Source organism: Carcharhinus amblyrhynchos, chromosome 14, assembly GCF_965287045.1.
Source record: "Carcharhinus amblyrhynchos chromosome 14, sCarAmb.v2.hapA, whole genome shotgun sequence".
Classification (NCBI taxonomy): Eukaryota; Metazoa; Chordata; class Chondrichthyes; order Carcharhiniformes; family Carcharhinidae; genus Carcharhinus; species Carcharhinus amblyrhynchos.
The window spans coordinates 20,276,386-20,292,387 of record NC_137337.1 but is presented as its reverse complement, the minus strand read 5'-3'; the positions used below and the strand labels follow the sequence as shown (position 1 = coordinate 20,292,387).

The 16,002-nt window shown below is 39.6% G+C and overlaps 1 protein-coding gene across 1 annotated transcript in view; it reads right to left on the bottom strand.

Moving 5' to 3' along the window:
- Positions 1 to 16,002, bottom strand: part of btbd7 (BTB (POZ) domain containing 7) — a 50,763-nt gene that overhangs the window by 18,757 nt on the left and 16,004 nt on the right. Inside the window, exons 2-4 of the mRNA XM_080202368.1 lie at positions 12,852 to 13,047; positions 10,990 to 12,072; positions 3,250 to 3,458 (exon numbers count right to left, since the gene is read on the bottom strand). Of these exons, the coding sequence (XP_080058494.1) occupies positions 3,250 to 3,458; positions 10,990 to 12,072; positions 12,852 to 12,933 (1,374 nt within the window). The 5' untranslated portion in view covers positions 12,934 to 13,047. The remainder of the gene's footprint in view (positions 1 to 3,249; positions 3,459 to 10,989; positions 12,073 to 12,851; positions 13,048 to 16,002) is intronic.

The following is a 16,002-nucleotide window of genomic DNA, read 5'->3' as shown; positions in this document are numbered from 1 at the left end:
AAATGTACTGTTAATTTCTAAAAAAAAGTCTATTATCAGGAGAGAAACTGGTTAATTAATGATATTCAGAGCCAGTTCATTCTAACCCTGTACTGCTTAAATAAAATGCACATTTGGCATGTGCTTGTGTCACTCCTATAATAAGGCATTAAACAAATCTGCAAGTTTAATTTGAAGCTTGAAATGTCTTTATAAAAAGTTGTCATATACATATATATATTATCAGGATATGTGAATTAGCAGAAAGACATTTAAAAATCATTTTTAGCACAAAAAGGAATTTGCAAAGCTCTAATCTGTAATGCCTCAACTGCAGTAACTTGTGTTTATATAACACCTATAACATAATCAAACATCCCAAGGTACTTCATGCAGGCATTATAAAACAACATGAGACACAGAATCACAAGGATAAAATAGGGCTGATGACCAGATATACGGTCAAGGCTTTAGGTTTTACAGAGGCAGGCAGGTAGGCAAGAAATCGCTGACTTTAGCTCCCAGACAACTGAAGGCACAGCCACCAATAGTGGAGCAATTCAAATTGGGAGCGTTCAAGAGGCCAGAATTGCAGGAGTGCAGATATATCACAGAGTTATAGGTTTGGAGATTATAATAGCAATGTCATGGTGGGATCTGAAAACAAAAACGTGTAATTCAACATTAAGGTGCTACTTAACCAGAAGCCAGCGTAGGTTAGTGAGTACAGGGGTGATGGTTGAATGGGATTTGGTGAAAATTGGAAGAGGGACATCAACGGCTTGGACAGCAGGACATGCAAAACTAGGAGTATTTTTTTTCTATTTGTCCATAGGATATGGACCAGCATCTATTGTCCATTTAAGAGTCAACCACATTCCTCTGTTTTTTTTCCCATTCGTGGGACATGGGCACTATTGGCTGGTCAGCATTTATTGCCCATCCCTAGTTGCTCTTGTAGGGCATTTGAAAGTCAGCTAAACTGTTGTGGATCTGGAGTTACATGTAGGCCAGATGAGGTAAGGATGGCAGATTCCCTTCCCTGAAGGACATTAGTGAACCAGATGGGTTTTTCTGCTGATCAGCCATAGTTTCATGGTCAGTAGATGTTTAATTCCAGATTTTTCTTGAATTAAAATTCCACCATTTGCAATGGTGGGATTCAAACCCAGGTCCCCAGAGTATTTTAGGAGGTGCCTCGAACAAATTAATTTGGGAAACACTTCATGAACAGATCCATTTGGAACAACCTTTGGTTATCCTTTCTTTTAATAAAGTTATTTTTCTTTGGTCTTAATCATTAATACTTGTTTCATACAGATTACTACTTTTATACAACACTTGGCATTTAGTCATGCACTCATTCCTGTTTGTCCAGAGTACAGCCCTGAAACCAAGACAGACTCCGCAAGGGACCCTCCTGCCCTTGCAAGTTATTTTTCCAAGGACAGACAGAAGAAAATAGGGTTCTGAGGGGAAGTAAATTGAGAATGGAGAGCAAAAAGAAGGGAGGGATTAGAGAAGGCCTTCCCTGTGATTGAAAGATGAGAATGGCAAGGCTACACGAGGTGATACAGCCCTATATATGGGTTGGGGAATGTGTAGGGAATGAGAGATTAAAGGGAAGATAGGCAAACAGTTAAGTCAAAGAGAAAGAACGTGAAGAACTTAGATGGAAGTTGAAATGATCTAGGATGTGAGCTACTCAGGTGTAGAGGTTGAGGGAGTTAAAGTCGCTCATTGAGAAAATTGACAGTGCTTGAGTGGACAGCAGAGCACCAAGATTTTGAATGAAAGGCCTGGTTGTTTACACTCTTGAATTTACTTTTGTTTTTAAAAGTACACACAAACAGAAAAGGCAGAAGTTGAAAAATTGACATTGGCATTTGGCCTTTGTTCCCAACTGCCCCTGATAGAAATGAAAGATCCTGGATTTTTGCTTTGATGTCATAAAACTGCACACTGTAATCAGGATATTAGCAATTCGGTGCAGTTACTCATGTAATGAATGGTCTGTTATCAAAACCTATTTCCATAATTGGATTCTGACTGAACGCCAACATTTCTATTCAGAAACTAAAAGTGTCTCTTGCCCTCGATGGAAGCTTTATTTTTCTTTAATAAAGTAAAGGAGGGAGAAAATGAGGAATGGAAAATAGGTCAGGAATAAGTTAAATTACAACTCTGCAACAGTGTCACCCATCAAGGATGGGGGATATCAAACCTATAGATTTGATCCTTTTATTGGTAGTGCTATGTTATCATCTAAGCAGTTTCTCCTCTGCACTTTGAGGAACCTCCGTGTATTTTCTGTAATTTAAATGAATTCTGTCAACTAAAATAATCACAACCTGCATTGTGCAAGAATCTGCATGCCACTGTAGAGACACAAATGTGAATTGAAGCCTTTTAAATACAAAATACTAGCCATTTCTCAAGCCAGGATTCTCAAATTTACAATAGCTGCGTCTGAATCGCATTTGAAGTATGTGCCTATGTAATTAAATATAAAAATCTATTTCTCTAATAGCACCAAATTATTTTCAGTACATAAATAAAGTTTTATTTTGAAACATTATGCAATTCTGCTGCAAAGTGAATGTCACTATTTACATTACGACTGGTTCAGTGCAGTTAGGACAAAGGCTTCAGTCATCTATAATCCTGATGCCCTATAATAATTGAATAGAGTCTGTGTGAAATCACAGTGTATGCTTGTGGGATAGGCCTTATATAAACAATACTTCTTTTGTGTTTACAGGAAGCTAACAATTAATAAATGGAATTTCAAGCCACTCTCTCAGTATTCTCTTCAGTTGGAAACCAACCCCAATTAAAATTAAACTGTGAGGCAGTTACCAGTTTTGTAATGAATTGGGAAGGTATTCTCCATTATATGCACTTACAGCTATGTTGAGTATATGAAACATTCTAAAAACCAAAATCAAACAAACATTCTTGAAAATATTTGAACTGATTTTTAAGCTGATTTGGGTGAATTGTTGTTTATTTACAACAATAATTTGAGGGACATTAGTTTTGATGAATTAAATTCAGTTTCACATTTTACACAAATTAAACAAATGGCCCATTTCCTGAAAGTGTGATTTCTGAACTCGTGTAATTGTCAAACCAGGGCAGTTTATGCACTTGGAACCCACTCCACTAAGAAATCTGTAAGCTTGCATATATTACCTTGTGCAACTATAAATTCACTTGCTATTTGGGTTTTTTCAATCTAGGTCAGATGAAATAAACATAATTCAATACCTGCAGATAGTCTGACTGGAGGACAGTAGGCAAGTGGTCCTTGCTGAGTTCAAAGAACACATCTGAGATCATAACAGAAGTGAATTCCTCACATAAGAAGTTAAGTGCCTGTCGATAAACCCATTTAGAACCATAAGGCTGTGAACTCCATTTCAGAATGGAAATCAACGTGTCCAGGGAGATGCTCTCCATCACAATGTCTTCGCAACCTGTGAAAATGCAATTAGACATTATTTTCAAATCAGCATAGAGCATACTATCCTTTTGATAAATGCGTGGCTACCCAAAGAAATGTATAAAAGGTGTTAATTTATTCTTTTAGCAAAATAGAATGATACAGCATAGGAAGACATTTTAGCCCATCATGCTTGTGCTGGATCATTGAAAGAGCTATCCAATTGGTTCTAGTCTAACGCTACTACTAAGCAACACACTTACAGAACTACTTAGAAGGTACCATGCAGGCCTTGTTCCTTGTGAAATATGCAATGCTTGGTCACACAAAAGCATTTAAAGGTATCACACACTGAACAACACTTACCATGAACAAAATTTTGAAGGGAAACACAGGTCTACTTTGGTCTCCCCCCTGGGTTCTAGAACTCTTTCCCCCTTCAAGTATTTATCATTTCCCTTTTGAATGTTATTATTGAATTGGCTTTAACTACCATTTTCAAATTACAACAATTGCATAAGGAAAATCCCTCGTATTGCTGCCAAACTTAAACAGATTGGAGAATTTGTGACTCTTTTCCTAAGGGCAAAGAAGGTTGAAAGGGGATTTGACAGGCATTTTCAAAAATCGTGAGAGGTCTAGATAAGAACAGATAGAAAGGATCGAGAAAGAGATGGTACTGATTTGAAGTAATTTGTAATAGGAGCAAAAAAGTGAAAGCAGGAGGAACTCTTACGTAGCAGGTGATTGGGGTTTGGAATGCACTGCCTGAGTGCAAGATGGAGGTAGGGTCAATTAAAAGCATTCAAAAGGAATTAGACTATTATCTGAAAAGAAAGAAACTGCAGGGTTATGGGGAGAAGGCCAAGGAATGGTATTTTTCCAAGTTCTCCATGCAGACAAGATAGGCCAAATGGCCTCAATCATTCATTCCTGGGCAATTCTGTGAAATCTGTCTGCTGGTTAGCAATCCTTCTGCTGCTGGAAACAGATTCTCTTTATTACTTCTATCAAAAGCCTTCAATTCATCTTTTAAACCTATTCTGAAAACCCCAGTGTTTCCAATCTCTCCACATAACACCATATTGGTCTATATTTTCTGCCTTCTCTTAGTTGAGCACAATACTCCAATTGAGGCTTAATCATTCTAAAAATTCTTCAAGGATCAGTGATCAATATATATAAGCTCAGTGCGGTATCCAATATATATATTACAACAAGTGATTTTGTGAGGGATAGCTAACTGAAATTGGTAATGGAGTGGAGCTGTATAACATCTGGATAAATACTAAGCCATCAGAATAAATAAGACTACAAAATAGCAGGGTTGTCCCTCCTCCTATATCGTACTGAAACCTGATCAAGTATAGAAAATATACAGAAAATAAATGGGGCACTGAGACTTCAAACGCTAGGATGGATAAAATGACAAACAAGGCAAATCAGTGAAAGAGCAAGGAAACAACCAGAAAACCAATTTTATGAAGGAATGGTGCACCCCAGTTATATTTCTGATGTGACCACTATATAAAAGAAAATCAAGACAAAACACAAATGGAGCAGCGAAATATGATGATCAAAGATCAGTTTGACAAAGCAATATAGAAAAGAACATGTAAGAAATATAGATTACATGGGAGGGAGGTGCAGCAGCTAGCAATAAGCAGGGTGAAGGAGGAGTTGCAACTAACTTTATGTGACTACAGCAACTACAGTGCCCCAAGCAAGTTCACACTCAGATGCATGGTGGGATTAAGGGGTCACTAGCTGGACCAGCATTTATTGTTCATTATTAATTGCCCTTGCCTAGGCATTTCAGAGGGTATTTAAGAGTCAACCACATTTTATTAAAATGTGTGTTCTTTGTTTAAATTAGATTCATATCAATAATTTCAAAAAGGTCAATAAATTTAGTGCACAGAAATAAGATGGAAAATTTTGTTTGGGGGGAGGGGGAGGCAAGAGGAAAAACTTCTAAAAAACAGAAGCAGAGACATGATTGTTCAAATATAACAATATTGAAAAACGGGAACAAACAAATTGAGCTGTTTAAATAAGAAAAGGCAATCCTACAATTAAAAAGGGAGTAGAATACAAAACCGAATAGTTAATGTAACCCAACATCAATCACTGTTCAGGCCACATGTAGACTGCTCTCTCTAGCTTAGGAAGGATGTCAAAACAGTTGTGAGTACAGAGGAAATCCAAGATGTTGCCCAAAAAAAGGGCCTACTACTACAATTAGGCATTCGTAAAGCAAAGTTAGAGACCACACATTTCACAGGACAGTCTTTAGGAAGTCCAACAAGAGTGAGGATGTGATAAATACAGCAGCAATGCAAGTCAAGATTCAGGGACAACGCGCACACACTTTATTACTTGCAAATTTTTTTTTGTTTCATGTGTGCTAAAAGTGTGACCCTTGGCCAAACTACTTGATTCCGTTTCAAATATTGCAGCAATGTATCCAGTGTTTGTCACTATCTCTGCCAATACTTCTTTTGAACAGGTCTTAGACTTATATGTACACAAATAGCTGTGAAAGTCTGGACGTCGACATACTCAATATTTGATCTACGTAGAACATATGCAGTCACTTTGTGCCTAGTCATTTAAAAAGCCAAAAGTTTGAATTAAAAAAGTTCCTTATCAAAAAAACTTATGATATTAGAATGATTTATTCTTTAACAAAGCAATGCAAGAACATGAAGATAATTCAGAGCCAGATAGCATATATAATTCCTAGAGTAACTGCAATAAAAAGGCAGACTGAACATACAAAGGTTTGGCTGTGTAAAAGCCCCATCTGCAAAACGATAATGGTCTCATCTCACTGGCTATTTTTACTCCAAGAATGCAATAAATACTCAAGTGGGTAAGTTGGAATTGGTTGTAACCATCCAAGTATGGTAGTGAGTGAGACACTTGGGCTGTATTAGGTCTTCTCTCATTCTTTAGGTTTCCTTAAACAAAGATACGAGACAATCAATACGACTGCGTACAATAAGGCTTTTCAGTAGCACAGTGGCACATCTCAATCTAAATAACCAGTAAATCACTGCTTCATGGTGATTTCCCAAACTTAATTAACAGTAGTGCAACTACATGCAGCAGACCATATAGTTTTCTACTTTGCAAACAATGATGGCACGGTGGTTAGCACTGCTGCCTCACAGTGTCAAGGACCTGAGTTCTATTCCCGGTTTGGGTCATTGTTCGTGCGGAGTCTGCACATTCTCCCCACGTCTGCTTGGGTTTACTCCAGGTGCTCCGGTTTCCTCCCAAAGTCCAAAAGATGTGCTAGTTAGCTCAGTGTACCTGAACAGGCACTGGAGTGTGGTGACTAGGGAATTTTTCACAGTAACTTCATTGCAGTGTTAACATAAGCCTGTGACACCAACAAATAAACTTAATGGTTTTCGAAAAGCCATTATTAGTTGAATTTAAAGGATTTTCCATAAATCCAGTTTGCTATCCTAGATCAGAATGTAAATTTTTAGCTGTATTTTTAATGATACTAACCCTCAATACTCCATAATTAGAGAAAACATCTGAAATCTTACTTTTCAGCTACCCATACAATCTTTTAATGGGCAAAATAACATTTGCATCAAGTAGGCTCTTCAGCACAAGAGAGAACACAACAACTGGCAACAAAAGTGCATTCTCTAATGAAAAGTGGCTTGGAAGAGTTACCCATCTTGTTCAGGGTGAAATGCAAATATTAAAATTGAAGGATCACCATCCAAAGTTATATGGCTTTTCCCAGACCTTTCTACTTTGATACAGATAAAGAACACACCAAGTGCTCATGGCCTCTAACCTCCAGCTTAAATCTGACAAGCGGATTCCTATCTCCAAAATTCCTAGACCAAGCAACAATTGAAACACTACATGACCTCAGTCTGGATTTCTTAATTTGACTTTCATAGTTCAAGGAAACACAAATCTGCTTTAATAAAATTCTAGGTGATGCGTAGGCTTACTGTTTGCATCGACAGTCACAGAGGTTTACAACATGGAAACAGATCATTTGGCCTGTCAACTATGACTGTTGTCAGAATTCTTTGAAGCAATTCTCAAAAGAAGATTTTTTTTGATTCAATGGCTTACCTGTCCCAGAAACAAATATACCAAATCCAAAAATGCAATTTTAAAAACTGCTCTCAAATTTCAGTAAGTCAAAACATACTGTGTTTACACATTTATATAGATAAAACACTGAATATTTTGTTCTGTGCAGTACATATACCAAAGCCGTCCTTTGGCCAAAATAAATTATTGGGGAGACCAAGCCAAAGTGTAAATCGGATAAAGGACTCAACTTATGAGAGTATGCAACAGAATTAGCCAACTAAACCCGGTTTCTTCCCAAGACTTTCTTTCATAGTCTCTGAACTACTTGATGCCTCAAACTCACATTACAATCCCCTTCTCTGCTCTTTTTCTTAAAATTGTTCATGGGACTTGGGCCTCAATGGTAACATTTAACACACATCCCTACTGCTTTCAAGGTGGGTGGTGCTGAGTTATCTTCCTGAATCGTTGCAGTCCTTACGGTATAGGTACACTCAATGCTGTTAGGCAGGGGGCTCCAGGATTTTGACCCAGCAGCAAGGCAATATATTTCCAAGTCAGGATGCTGGGAATTCACTGACCTCCCAAACATTTCCCCTCCTGACAGGGAGACTGCAGTGATTATAACTGGAGGATCTAGATTTAGCCAATAAACATTTCCTCAGTTTCAATGGCACCCATTTGAATTACCGTAAATGTAAGTGACATTTCACCATTGTTGGGTGACAGAAGCAAATGCTGCATCGGAACAGGGAATTTAGCTTCTTAAGCTAGCAGGAGCTAAGAAGCTGATGGTTCAGAAACATCTCTGTTCCTAAGCTTCTGCAAGCTCCTCTTCTCCCTGGCCCAACCTCCACTCCTGGAGTTCCAGAGAGGTTAGCTTACACTACAGAAGAGCTGGCTCCAAGATATAGAAGTGATTCGAAAATATCAGAAATCATCAGAAAGAACACTGCAGTTATTCAAAAGGTCACTAGCTGAACTTTGGGAAATCGCTGGCCTATTTTGGAAATCTTCCACATTTCATGCCATCTTTTAAGAACATAAGAACATAAGAAATAGGAGCAGGAGTAGGCCATCTAGCCCTTCGAGCCTGCCCCGCCATTCAATAAGATCATGGCTGATCTGTCGTGGCTCAGTTCCACTTTCCCGCCCTCTCCCCATAACCCTTAATCCCCTCTCTTATCAAGAACCCATCAACCCGCTTCTTAAAAATATTTAGCAAGGCAGCCTCCACCACTTCAACGGGCAGAGAATTCCAGAGATTCACCACCCTTTGAGTGAAGAAGTTCCTCCTCAACTCCGTTCTAAACCGCCTCCCCTTTATCTTGAGGCTGTGCCCCCTAGTCCTACTGTCTTTTTTGAGCGGGAAGAGTCTCTCCACCTCTACCCTATCCATCCCATTCATCATCTTATACGTCTCAATGAGATCTCCCCTCATTCTTCTAAACTCTAACGAGTACAAGCCTAGTTTATTCAACCTCTCCTCATAGCTCAATCCCCTCAACTCCGGTATCAGCCTAGTAAACCTCCTCTGCACTCCCTCCAGGGCCAAAATATCCTTGCGCAGGTGCGGCGCCCAAAACTGCACACAGTACTCCAGCTGCGGCCTCACCAATGCCCTATACAGCTGCAGCAAGACCTCCCTACTTTTATATTCAATCCCCCTCGCTATGAAGGCCAGCATCCCATTCGCCTTCCTGACCACCTGCTGCACCTGCAAGCTGGGTTTTTGCGATTCATGCACAAGGACCCCGAGGTCCCTCTGCACCGTCGCCTGCTGCAGTTTTTCGCCACGTAAGTAATAGTCCTTCCTACCATTCTTCCTACCAAAGTGGACCACCTCACACTTGCCAACATTAAATTCCATTTGCCATTTCCTGGCCCATTCGCCCAGCCTATCTAGATCCTTCTGCAGACTCTCCACACCCTCCGCACAATTTGCCGTTCCCCCAATCTTGGTGTCATCAGCAAATTTCGACACCCTGCACTCGGTTCCCTCCTCCAGATCATCTATATAAATGGTAAATAGCTGAGGCCCCAGCACCGACCCCTGGGGCACCCCACTAGTCACCATCCGCCAATCCGAATAGCACCCATTGACCCCCACTCTCTGCCTCCTATTTGACAACCAATCCTCTATCCACGCTAACACCCTACCCCCAACTCCATGTCCCCTGACCTTCTGCAATAACCTCTTGTGAGGTACCTTGTCAAACGCCTTCTGAAAATCCAGAAAGACCACATCCACCGGCTCTCCTCTATCCACTGCCCTAGACACATCCTCATAGAACTCCAGTAAATTTGTCAGACACGACTTCCCTTTAATGAAACCGTGTTGCGTCCGCCCTATCAAGCAATTCCCTTCAAGATGCCTCGCAATTTCCTGCTTAATGATGGATTCTAACATTTTACCTACCACAGACGTTAAACTAACCGGCCTATAATTCCCCGCCTTTTGCCTGGCACCCTTCTTAAACAACGGCGTAACATTAGCCGTTTTCCAATCTTCCGGCACTTCCCCGGAATCCAGCGACGTCTGGAAAATAACCACCAAGGCATCCACTATCACCTCCGCCATTTCTTTCAGAACCCTCGGATGCATTCCATCCGGTCCTGGGGACTTGTCCACAATCAGCCCCTCCAGTTTGTCGAGCACCACCTCTCTAGTAACAGTAATGTCATTAAGACCCTCCATTCCTACCACCTTTCCATCGCTAACACCCGGCAAATTATTCACGTCCTCCTCCGTGAAGACAGAAACAAAAAAGTTATTCAAGACCTTTGCCATATCCCCATCCCCTACCACTAGCTCCCCTTTCTCATCCTCTAAAGGACCAACGTTCACCCTAGCCAGCCTCTTCCTTTTTATATATTTATAAAAACTCTTGCTATCCTTTTTTATATTAAGTGCTAGCTGATGTTTCTTGGAGTTTAGTTACACTAGACTGGAGATATGGGGATGAGAGGGTGAGAAATAGATTCAATAAAGCACTTTCTTCAGCCTGTCAATTAGGCCATCTGTTACTATATACCGTAGCTTGAAACAGAAAAGTATATCAAGCAAATCTACACAGTTAAAGAACGCAATTTTCAATATACCCGGCTATTTATTACTGGTGAACTTGATACTCTTACAACTAAGGTTTTTACACATTACATTTTCACTCATCTTTCAGTTAACATGCAGCATACTCGCAGCTAAAGTATTCATTACTGCTATCCAAGTTTGAGAAGATAAAAACAATATTTTGATCCAACGTGTTTGATTCGACATGATGTTCTAATATCAAAAATGCAACAGAAAATAACTCTTCTAAAGCTCTGTCATTTGCATTTCACAAGTTCTTAAATATGCTAAAACTACACACCTGCTTTTAATGTAAATACATTTCACCACCATTTACTTTGTTAGTTACAATTAGACCTGCTTACCAATATTGGTGAAAATATATACATGTTTCTGCATATAATGATTGTAAACCCACCTTGAGCAAGCATGTTGAACTCCAGAAAGAGAGCTATGTGATAAAGTTCCATTGCTTCTTCAGCTCTTGACATGTTACCTTTCCCTGCAACCATCGCTTGGACTTCACTCAGGCTCCCTACAGATGGGTTGCAATGTAGTACCAGAGACAAATCCACTAGATCTGTATACATACAATGTAAAATTACTTTTGCATATTTCTTTGGAATGATGGACTCATCTAGTACAATTCTAGTTGGAGTCTGCAGAGTTCGATCTGTAATTTCTTCACCAGTCCTTATTCGTCTTTGGAGAAGGTTTCTAAAAAATGGAGACCGTGCAGATAGGACAGCCTTATGTCCACACAGTTCTTCATCTAAACAACTCTGAGTTCCTCCAAATGCTTCCTCTAATTCAGAATCAGATGAAAAGCTCAGAACAGCGTCATAATAGCACATACTGTCAAAAAGTTCTCGCATATCAACATCCAATGAATTTGGGGTTCCAAACTCTTCGGTAAGCTGTACCAGGATGTCGACGTTTTGGAACCTGGAATCCTCTATCCCAAACTCTCCTGTATACAGGTAATGTAGTAATGCTGAAAACATAGGCAAATCAATGCCAGCCGTGTTTATGTCCATCATAATCTCAGCACCATATTCAGGCGAAGATGAAAGTAAAGTCTTAAAAAAAGGACATCTTGCTGCCAGAATGGCGCGATGTACAGGAAAGCAAGTGTCTTGGAATATTAAATCAACATCAGTGCAGTACTTGTATTCATAAAGATCTGCTAAATCTCTCTGCAAGGTCCGTGCATCTGGTCGTGCCAAATTACCCTGCAACGAAAGTTCCTTCAAAGCTGCAGTGCCTTCGTATTCTTCCACTAATGCATTTACATCCCTTACGTCCCATCCTGAAAGGAGCTCACGCATCTGCTTGGCATGATCAGCAGACCGACTAGATTTACGTCTTTTTATAAATCTCTTTTTCAGAGTTGCAAGACCAGAACTCTTTTTCTTCTTGTCTTGTGGTTTCTCATGACTATGTTCAAGGCTATATAATTTTGATTCGCATCCATATCCTTGATGTAAATAAGAGGATGTCCCTGTGCAATAAAAACAAAAATTCATACTGTGCCATATGCCAAACATCTGTTCCTTTAACTAAAAACAAATATGTTACTTTGTAATCTGCTAAAACTATTGCATACAAGAATTGCTGGATAATTTTTATGTTAAATGCACGTCAATTCTACTTTACTGTGAATTGAAGTGATTATCAGCATCATGCGTGCACAGTTTAATCCACCTTCTATTCATGAAGATCCTTATGTGGGGCATTTTAACAGGGGCTATCACTTTCAATTATCTCACCACTTTTGAGGCACATACATGGATAATGTGGGTTGGTACGTTTTTAAACCAGTGAAACACTACACCCAAATCCAATTCTGTTCTCAAAATGTTCACACAGATGCCCTTCGTGGAAGATCAGCCGCTAAGTTACATCCCTCAAAAGTTGTCACAAGTTCTATCCCTCCCCAAAAATCTGATACATTTAGCATTGTGAAAAAAAATTACCCAATTTGGGGCAGCCCAGGAATGGAACCAAAGACCATCCTGATCTCTATCAGCAATGAATTGAATCCTTATTGTATGCATCATTGTAGGGATACTATCTCGATAGGAACAGCACAATTCAAGGACGTAAATGCATTTTTGCCAGAATTACTTAGATCCTTTGAACAAATAAAATTACAAAAAAACTCAATTCACAGTCACCATGGGATAATATAACCAGACCGTCAAAGTAACTACCAGAGTTGTACCTTAAAATCCAATAGTTTCACACAACATTGCCTGGGATAAATAGAACTCCACTTACCTATAAACGTTTGTTGAGCCTGTGAATTCCCTCCTATCCTCTGGGAGAAAGACGGAGGGTAGTTAGATGCATTTACACCCATTTTCCTCAGGTCAAACAATGCAGCATTCTGGCTGCCAATTCATCAGCTACAAAATCCAGAAGCGAGTCCACGTTATCAGATGCAGATCTGTTTCAGCAGTTTGTTCAGCCATTTCTGGAAAATCCAAAACAAAATCAGTGGTACTTTATGGCAAACACGATGGACAGATTAGGAAACACCCAAAGCTAGGCTAACAAATAATCAGGGAAAAAAAAGATCTGGAAACTTGCAACACAAAGCAAAAATGCTCAACTGCACAGATCCAGCAGACAAATTATTCCAGATATACAAATTTTAACTGATGCTGTTGAAGGATCAGGTTTTTATATTTCTAACAATGCCTTTTTATTTCAAGTAACTTATATGGTTTCAAAACAATTGAAATAAAATGTTTAAAGGATTGACCTCAAATCATCTCAGGGCAAACAGCCAACTCAAAAGTTCAGCAAGCTTAAAATCAAACGTTACATTGATGACAGAAGTACAAAAATAAAGGTCAATTTTGTTTTATTTGCAATCCTAGTTTTCAATCTTAGTATTTTGCCAATAGTTAGTCCATGGTCAGCAAAGCTCTAGACTGCATGTTACAAACAAGTGATCTGACAATGCATCATAACAACAGCATGATTTGATTTATTGTCACGTATTAGTATACAATGAAAAGTATTATTTCTTGTGCATTATACAGACAAAGCATACCATTCATACAGAAGGAAATGACAGGAAGCACAACGTAGTGTTACAGTCATAGCTAGGGGATAGAGAAAGATCAACTTAATGCAAGGTAGGTCCATTCAAGAGTCTGACCGCATTGTTAGAGATTTTAAGAGTTAGAATGAAGTTTTAGGAGCATAGAATGAGAGTAAAGGATAGAATTAAAAGGGCACAGCTTGCAAAAAGTCACCTCGCTCCAGCGCCATCTTGAAAAAAAACTCTTGAATCTTCTAAATCTGATACAATAGTTTGTCAAGCCTTCTTTTCAAAAAAAGGCAAAAATCCCAAAACACTTGCAATCATTCACTGGAAAACAGAAGCTGCTCATAATTCAAGTCAATAAACTGCATGCCTTTAAGTTTAGATAATTTAACGGATGGTCTAGCCAACAGCTTGTACTTGCTTTTAAAACAGAACACTGCAAATATCTTTAAGAAAATTAAGTCTCAAGATTTTTTGGGGAAGGAATAAAAGTCAGCAGCTTTCAACTTCAAATTACCATCTATAAGATGCACTGCAGCAACTCGCCATGGTTTCTTCAAACCTCTGACTTTTACCATCAAGAAGGGTTGAAGGCATATGGGTACACAGTTACCTCCAAGTTTACCTCAGACCCGCACAACACCATGACTTGGAAATATATCACCATTATGGAGTAAAAACCATAGAATTTTCTACATAATAGTATTGTTGTGTTCACCATACTAAATGTAGCATTTCTAGTGAAAAGTCGTTGACTGGAAACGTTAATTCTGTTTGGTCTCTCCACAGACGCTATCTGGTTCTGAGCATTTTTGGCATTTTCAGTTTTAATTTCCCATTTCCAGCATATGCAGTTCCCCATTACGTTGCTCGATCGTTTCGCTGGTGGCTGCGTATCTGATAGATAGAACCAGTTTTAAAAAGTCATATCAAAATTGGGAAAGAGATGCTTTAGAGCCTGCTAAATGTTTGTGGGCAATGGTGAGTGCTATCCATTTGCTGCTGATCACAATATCCAGGCCATTCTTATTTTCCTGCGAGGAAATTTTAGTGCATGGGTAAATATGTGGAGGCTCATGAAGATCCACAAAAGGACAGCAGGCTTCATAGTGCAGTGGTCTCCATGCAGCTACTCTTAAAAATTTGACTTTTACTAAAACTCTCCAAAATTCTTAGTACGACACCTATACTGTACTCTGAGTGCTGTGAAGTCTGTATCGTAGTTAGAGATGGCCTGTTTCATAATCCATCAGGTGACATCTGAGATGCGTACAATATCGGGACTTGACTTTCATCTGGGAAAAAGCTACCACACAAAGCTACGTGGAGCCAAAGTAGGCCTTCACCTTGAGTGCACTCAATGTAAGAGGGTGCTTCTCTGTTTACAAGTCCCCAAGAGATTTTATCCTTTGACCTAGCTTTCAGCTGTCACTTTACATGGTGATTATTTCCATGTCAAGTCCACTGCTTTGTTCAAATACCTGCTGAAACTTAGGTGTTAGTTCTCCAATGCCCACTTAAAAGGATTTGAGACAAACATAATAATGTTCCATCTTGTCTAACTCCTGAAACCATCTCTCAAATTCCTTTTCCTAATTATTCAGGTGGTCAAATTTGTTTGGATGGAACCCTTGCTGTGTAACCTGTTGTTGGATTGTCTCCAGATTAATTTTGTTCTTTAACTGGGAGGACCTCAGGCCCAGTTTCAGCTTGAACACATTCCTTACACTGAGTGTGTGACAAGTCTCTGAACCTCCCCTGCAATTCACAGTTCAGCTCATTAACTTTTGCACTTATGTCCTTAAGAAACAGCAAGTCTAACAACTACGCATTATCTGACAGCTCGCTGTCAAGAAAAGTGACAATTTCAGGGAGCAGGTCTAAAATCTCTGGCGGACTTTTCCTAGGCTTCCCCTCACGTCTGCATGCAAGATTGACTCAACATAGGTGATACCACGCTCACCAAGTAACAATTTGGACAAGCAACATTGCAGAACTCAGACACAAATTGAGTTGACTATCTTGATAACAGCTGTCATTACATGAGAAAAGTGAATAACCTTGCCCGCTAGCACTTGTTGGTGGATAACAGTGGTAACTGACAGAGGAGGGGAATTCAGGATTATTTCTGCAAAGTGCAACAAAGCCTGCAATGACACATAAGAACATAAGAAATAGGAGGAGTAGGCCATCCAGTCCTTCGAGCCTGCCCCGCCATTCAATAAGATCATGGCTGATCTGTCGCTGCTCAGTTCCACTTTCCCGCCCTCTCCCCATAACCCTTAATCCCCTCTCCTATCAAAAACCCATCAACCCGCGTCTTAAAAATATTTAGCGAGGCAGCCTCCACCACTTCAACGGGCAGAGAATTCC